The sequence below is a fragment of the Phymastichus coffea genome, unplaced genomic scaffold (assembly GCF_024137745.1).
Source record: "Phymastichus coffea isolate CEN01 unplaced genomic scaffold, Cenicafe_Pcof_1.1 PCOF00055, whole genome shotgun sequence".
Lineage (NCBI taxonomy): Eukaryota > Metazoa > Arthropoda > Insecta > Hymenoptera > Eulophidae > Phymastichus > Phymastichus coffea.
The window spans coordinates 694,210-701,444 of NW_026706866.1; the positions used below are offsets into that span (position 1 = coordinate 694,210).

The 7,235-nt window shown below is 32.3% G+C and overlaps 1 protein-coding gene across 1 annotated transcript; it reads right to left on the reverse strand.

The window, feature by feature from the left end:
• Nucleotides 1–423: 423 nt before the first annotated feature.
• On the reverse strand, nt 424–2,587 carry LOC131665953 (serine/threonine-protein phosphatase 6 regulatory ankyrin repeat subunit C-like). Its single transcript, XM_058938236.1, has 4 exons — nt 2,453–2,587; nt 1,817–2,368; nt 1,414–1,661; nt 424–1,045 (listed from the first exon to the last, which is right to left on the reverse strand). Exons 2-4 carry the CDS (start codon nt 2,354–2,356, stop codon nt 778–780), a joined length of 1,056 nt encoding a protein of 351 aa, XP_058794219.1. The 5' UTR covers nt 2,357–2,368; nt 2,453–2,587; the 3' UTR covers nt 424–777.
• Between the last annotated feature and the right edge of the window lie 4,648 nt (nt 2,588–7,235).

Genomic DNA, 7,235 nt, shown 5'->3' on the forward strand with positions numbered 1-7,235 from the left:
TTTCGTCGAATAATTGCTTACATTCGGTATCTAACGTACTAAAATTTGTGTCATGATTCTCTATTCTTCAAAAAATACTTCTCGATTGACAGCGTTTTTTTTCTAGTGTATTTTGAAAATTCTACACGTGAATTTTTTCTTTAAATAACATTTACAAAAATTCGAATCAGTGTTTATTATTGAATACGAACTGATTTTTATGGTTTACGAAATTAGAATGAATACTAAATTGAATAGATTTGCAATATCATGATTTTATCCAAAAGTAATGATACTTTTAAGAAAGAATTTTTCAAAGGAAACAAATAATTTTTACAAAGCAAACTATAAAACAAAATAAAAATACGTCAACAAATAAACTTTCTTTTGACTTTTCCAAATAATAGGTTAACGCGGCAATTAATAAGACATGTCTTTCATTGCATTTATTTTATTTTATAATAAAACTTATTCCCGAACTGTCAGTCTACACATTTGCCTTATTTTATTTCACAATAAAACTTATTTCAAAACCGTCAGTCTAAATTAAATTACATTATTTTAATTCGCAATAGACCTGATTCCTAAATTGTCGGTCTATGAATTGACATTCAATTTATATTACAATAAAATATATTCTCAAATTGTCGTAATTCTATAAATTAACATTAATTTTATTTCACAATAAAATTAATTCCTATACCGTCAATCTATAAAATATTATTTACATACAATTACTAATACGTCAAATATTACAAATTAGATACAGAATAATGCTGCAAGAGACGTAATACAATGTTATGATTGCTCATTCGGATTTAAAAATGAACAGGTGCACATATCTGGATCATTGAGCTTCTCTAGCTCAGTAGCCAATGAAGAGTATCGGTATTTAATGAAATTTTGGGTACTGAATCCGCCGAATGGATTAGTTATCGTGTCCATCGGGCGAAATTTGATCAACGTTGGTAAATCTAGATTACGTCTGGACTCTGTACCTACGATTTTCTCAATGGCGTTCGCATTGTGAGCCGCACTGGCGACCATTAGATGGCTGAGTCCAAATCTGGAAAAATTTGTTGTTGTCAATTTCACGTTTTTTGATATGATTGTTGGACATGATGAAATTATCAGCTGAATAAAATATTTGTTATTTAAATATTATCGAGTAACCAAATATTATCTATATAATTATTATTGAAAAAATTAGAAAAATTGTCGATCAAACAGAATATAATTACTTTTACATGGTATGAAATTGTCAGTATTTCTTTAAAATTGTAAAAGCAGATGAAACTGAAATTTAAAAAACTTCAGTCAAATTACATGAAAAAATATTTTAAAACGAATATTAATTTTTATTAATAATAAATACTGGTTGTTAAAATTTCATGATGAACGTTAAAAAAAGGCATTACTCTAAAAATAACTTACCTGTCTACACAATTCTCGTGATCCTTATCATAGGATAAAAGAAGATCAATGATCTCAAACATAACAGTTTTATCAGACCTCGTGGAAATGTAGAGAGCAAGGTGCACGGGAGTCATTTCCATTGAAGATCTGACATTAAAATCAGCATTGTTTCGTAGCAGCAAGTCAACAATCTCGTACCTGCCGAATTGCACCGCTAAGTGTAAAGGCGTGTATCCAGAATACTGCAGTTCGCGATCCAGTGCAATCTGGAAGACAAATGAAAGATAGCTAGTTGCTGTGCGTTGCAAAATTTAAAGGAGTAAATAAAGATGCTGTTGGATTAGCGCGAGACGATTAAAAAATAAACAGCAGTACAAATCGAAAGCAGACACATCGCAATGGTTTTGCATGTGAAGCGTACCTGTTGATTGATGTCGCTGGGAAATTGTTCGAGCAGTTGTGCAACCCTGTCGGGCGAGGCTTCAGCACAGGCAATGTGCAGCAAACTCAGCCCATCATTATTCTGCATGTTCTCCGTGGCATTATCAAGATAGTGCTCCAGCATCCAGTAGAAATATTGGTCACGCACCTTAACTTTGGTGTAAGCGAGATGCAGAGTCGTGTCGCCATGGCAATTAACATCGGTAATTTTTGCGCCGAGAGTCGCCAGCTCCTCGATCGTATGGCTCCAAGGTAAAGCATCGATGCAGGAGCGCAGCGCTGGATTTTTAGCTCCGTGCTTAGTTGCACGACAACCTTTGTCCAGCAGTAAATAGATCAGTCGTTGACGGCCGAATGTTACCAGCCATTCGTAATCTGTCGAATAACCCTCCAGGTGACAGACGGTGTGGATGAGAGACAAGATCTCGTCGTTCATCAATGGCTCTGACGGGTTTAAAAAGTGGGGCATTAACGTGCATGCCGAGGAGGGCCTGTTACTTTCTCTCTTGATCATCGACATCTTGGCTGGAATCTGCGGGCAAACGGTATTAACGATCCCTTAGTGATTTCAAAATTCCTCTTTCAATAACATAATGGATTTGTAGAGCTAACTAACAGTTTGAATAATGCGAACGCGCACTCGTCAAGTTATTAAGAAAATCACTGCCAACTGCAGTGCCAAGAGTGATGAAAAATCACCCGAGCCCTCTTTCACCGTGGCGCTCTCTAGGCCACTGCGAACCGATATTTCCCCCTCTCGAGGCCTCACTTGCCAGGCTAGCGTTTAACGCCAGCATCCAAAGCTACTTACTGTTATCCTTTTTGTAGCTTAGCATAATTCTTATTTTACCTAGCCGAGTATCAATAAAGCGCTCACAGTGCATATTAATTAACGAGTATATACACAGCTTCCGGTCCGCGGAAAGCCTCCATTCCTCTATTCCTTGACAAATGGATGCGTAAGGTCGAGTAAATTTAGACGACTTTTAGAATAATATGCATAAGCATATGATTTTATTTATACAGATCATTGAAAATCGCCTCAATTTGTTACTAATATTATCACACAATATGTGCAGAAGTAAGAACAATTCTTTGCACATATAAAACAACTGGAGAAAATAATGAATGCATGTTACAGACGGATGTAAAGAGAAATGATAATGACTGAGATATCCAATTATAGATAATACAGAGATGGAGTCAAATCGTATACGACAGATGAAAACAGCTAATGTATAGACGAATAGACTTAAACTTAGACGTAAACTTAGTTTACTCCAAATCTCAAACAGAGAAATCAACAATCTCATTGAGATTGGAAGAGATAAAGTTTAAAAAATCTTAGAAAAAATGAGTTAAAGGCTTGGTGCAAATGATTCAAAACTAATGATCGATGTAGCGAAAACAATGGAATAGGAGATCAATAAATTGGAATCAATAATCACTTATTCAGAGATGCAATAGGAATATCTTCGTATATGTCAAAGATAAGACTTATAAGTGTAGGATACATTTCGCTAACTGTATTCACAAAATTTTGAGACAAAGGTAAAAGCTAGAATAAATAATTACAACAATAATATTGAAAGTAAAGTTTATAAGGATTGTGCAAAAATAATAATGAGTCTAGATTTCTTATTTCAATGTACTTCTGAATTGTGTGTCATAGAAGAAATTCAACAGAATTTTCCAGAACAAAATTATAGTAGTAAAGACTTGAAATGAAAGTACTGAAGTATTGAAAATAATAATAGAGTATAGAGTGTGCAAATAGAAATATTTCTTGTTCGTTAATTTTTATTCTTTCGATTATCGTTCGAAAGTTTTATTTGCAAACATTCGCATAAAATGACATAAAAAATATTAAATTCGTTTTTTCGAAATATCAACTGTCATACGTTTTTTGTCGACTTAAAAAAAAACAGAAGGTTCTATATTCGTCATGACTTTTTTTCTAATGTTTGTTCGTGCACATCTCTGCAGCAATTAAACCGATTAAAAAAAGGGAGGGTCTAATAAAAAAGGGATACTGATGAAATAGTCTCATTTCTTTATTAACTTGATTGGAGTATAATTTTGCGAGTAATTGCAAACGCTTATCGTCGACGAGTGGTGTTTATAGTGTCATTACTACTTATCCCTGTCACACGTCATAGATTTATTGGACTCAAGTGTTGTCAAGAGCAAAAGCTGACGTATTACGTTAGAGAAAGGCATACATTCGTATGTTCTTACATTAACACAGTCGGTATAATTATATTATCTTACCTGGCAACGGCTTATCGACAAAGAAAATCCAATAATTCCATATTGTTCAATACAGGTTCATTAAATCCACGGCCCGTGTAGAGTTAATTACCCTACTCTTATAATACCTCTCTAGAAAATAAATTTCTGACGTTTACAATGTGTGATAATTTACGCTATACGCAACACAGATCATTTTTCAAAAATTATTATGAAATGCTTATGTGCGTATGTATTTCATAATACAAATATGGTATACACCTGATCTATACTCACCTTTGTGTATATTTATTAATTAATACAAGTTAATGTTGGAGTAACCTAATAAGTCAACAAATTTTCATTATACTTATTAATTAAATAAAAGTTCATGGTATAATTAATTATAAAATTTTTGAATTTTTATTGATTACATTAAAATGGCAGTGCTTAAGAGAATAAATATTTAATACGTGTTTCAAATAATACATTTATTAAGTAACAAAATTATCAAAAATTAGTTTAAATCTGTTGGATAACTATTATCCATCGCGTTTTGTCACATTAAAAAATTACAAGCTACAATTATCATACACACTGTAGTTTCTTCCATCAATGTTGCTCCGAATCCTCTCCGCGCAGACTGAGTGCAGTTCGAGGGGCGGAGCCACAATTTTACGATTAGCTGAACGCCCTCCCTCCCTCCGCCCCTCAAAAGGTACAAGACTGCCACGTAGCAGAGAGGGAAAAGGAGAGATTCCAGTCCATGGCTGACACTAACACTCTCAGTATCTTTTGCAGTCTTGTTATGCGTCAAATTTCTTCTAAGTATACAGTGGTAAGTGTTTAAGAAGGTTATATCTTAATATAGCTTGAATTTGCATGTGTTTCTTGTTTTCAGTGCTCGAATCGAATTTTATTTGTTTCGCGATTACTTCTTCAAAATGTAAAAAACTTGCGCGACTTTAGTGGCGCGAATATAATTTAGTCTTTTACACGTGCCGATTTACTTATTCGTTTTGTGGGGTCGCATAAATATCAAGAACTTTCTCTTTTCAACTGAGCCCTGATAATAGCCATCGCGCGTTTTCCTACATCATCGTCAAGCACTGGTACAGAAAACTTACTCGAAGAGCGGCCGGAAAAAAAGCCTCGACCAAGGCTTCAGTTTTTCGGGGTGCGGCTTCTTACCCTCGTCATTTCTTACTTATTTTTTACATAAAATATGATGTACTGTCGCGTGCACATCTGCATAAGACAGTTTCTCTAAATTATTGATTAAAATTGCAAATCTTAAATATTCTGAATTACATACATTTTTTTAATTTCTTATAATTGTTTGTAGATATTTCTGAAACGACAATGAATTTATTTAATTAGAAATGCTATACCTTTTTCCCTAATCTTTAGCAAAATTAAAAGTCGTGTCTAAATGTTGTTATCTGTAAACTTACTCTTACTTTTTTCATTATAATAGCTCATTCCATAGAGAAATTGTACATATTAACATATTTATTCATACATATTTAATATAAATACATATGCACACACAGATGTATATATATTAAATATGTTAATATGTACAATTTGTCTATAGAATGAGCTATTATGTCTTGTTAATATACAAATATTTACAGAATTTAGTTGCCTTGAATCATTTTTTACTTTTCCTTTTTTATATATAAATTTAAAACTGTCAAATTGTTTTATTATTGCTTTAATAATCTTATTCAAATCAAGCATCACAGTAATTTTTGAATTTTTTTACCGAAAAGACAAAGTGTGTCAAATTCATTTGTAATTAAGAAATACTATTAGCTACACTATAGATGCAATAGTTATGTAGTTTGAAACTATCTCAGCTAGATTCAGCTTGAAATACAATGGATTAAGAATTACTTGTATATATTGAATTTGCTTATAACGATTCAGAGGTTTCATAATGTTTCTCGTAGAATCGATTTTCGCTATTAGTTTTTCGAAAGAAATAGATTTTTGGTAATTTGTTTAAATAACTTTTCATAAACATTTTTAAATATCAGAAGAAAAAATGCAGATAATTTTTGTCAACTACGCCATAAATGCAATAGTTAATTTGAGGATGTCTCTGCTAGATTCGACTTGGATTTTAATGGGTTAAGACTGACTGCATCAATTTTCTCCAGAACTTTTTATTTATTTATTAATGTTCAATTGAATTATGGTGCTTCTGTTTGAATTCAAGTTTCTACGTATAATTTGTAAATAATTATTTGTATTCTTTCATAACCATCTTTATTTGCAATTTGTATACAAAAGGACAATAAGGAATGTAAAAATGGTGTTTTATATTTTTTGAATCTTGTAATGCTAGGTGTTGTATGAAGCAATTATTTTACTGTCGTCATCTTGATCGTCGTCTTTTCAAATTATTTCATTTATGACGAACCACAGTGCGTTCACGATGAATCTTAGGGCTTTATTTTGAAATATTTCAAAAATATCTGTTTAAAGTTTTAACTAGATTAATATAAAAATATAAATATGCTCAATGTTATATAAGCCTCACCTCGAAGTTGAATTCGTGATAACAATAAATAAATAATCAGAATTTAAGCAGTAAAATATGGACTTTAATTAACTAAAACGAGAGACTAAAAGAGAATTTATCAAAAGCTTCAAAATAATCATGAATATTTTCAAAGAGCCAGAGAACCGTGGACCTTGCCGCCGAGAAGATTTAGCGAAGATTATTCTGTGTTATATAAAATGTAAACGTAGATTATTACGACCGGCAAAATTATTTATTTAATAGTATGTTGATATAATGTTCAACAGGTTAAATAGTCTTCACAGCAAAATTCACTACAAATTTCAGCAAAGTGCCAGTCTGGAGAATCCTATATAGATCACTCGTAGGTAGTTGCGATTGAACTTATTGAATGTGTTCCGTGGTTTGGGAGCGAATACTACATAATCGTCGGTTCGTCAATATCGTCTCAGCAGACAGACCCAGCCGTGGTCCAACTACGAACTCATGAGCATTTTTTTTTGTATGTTAGGTAAATATTATAATACATGTAATGTAAGTACAGTATATATCAAATTGCTAATAAAAATTATGTTCCGCTTCATATCTTTGCAATATGTCATGTAATTTTCAAGAAGCTAATGATTTTTCCCCTTCATTT

Bases quoted from the DNA above. Each gene is read 5' to 3' on its own strand.
- LOC131665953 (XM_058938236.1), bottom strand. From the start codon at position 2,356: ATGTCGATGATCAAGAGAGAAAGTAACAGGCCCTCCTCGGCATGCACG. The intron at 1,662-1,816 runs GTACGCTTCACA...TTTGTCTTCCAG, and splicing joins CCAGCGACATCAATCAACAG to ATTGCACTGGATCGCGAACT. The intron at 1,046-1,413 runs GTAAGTTATTTT...AAATTTTTCCAG, and splicing joins CACGAGAATTGTGTAGACAG to ATTTGGACTCAGCCATCTAA.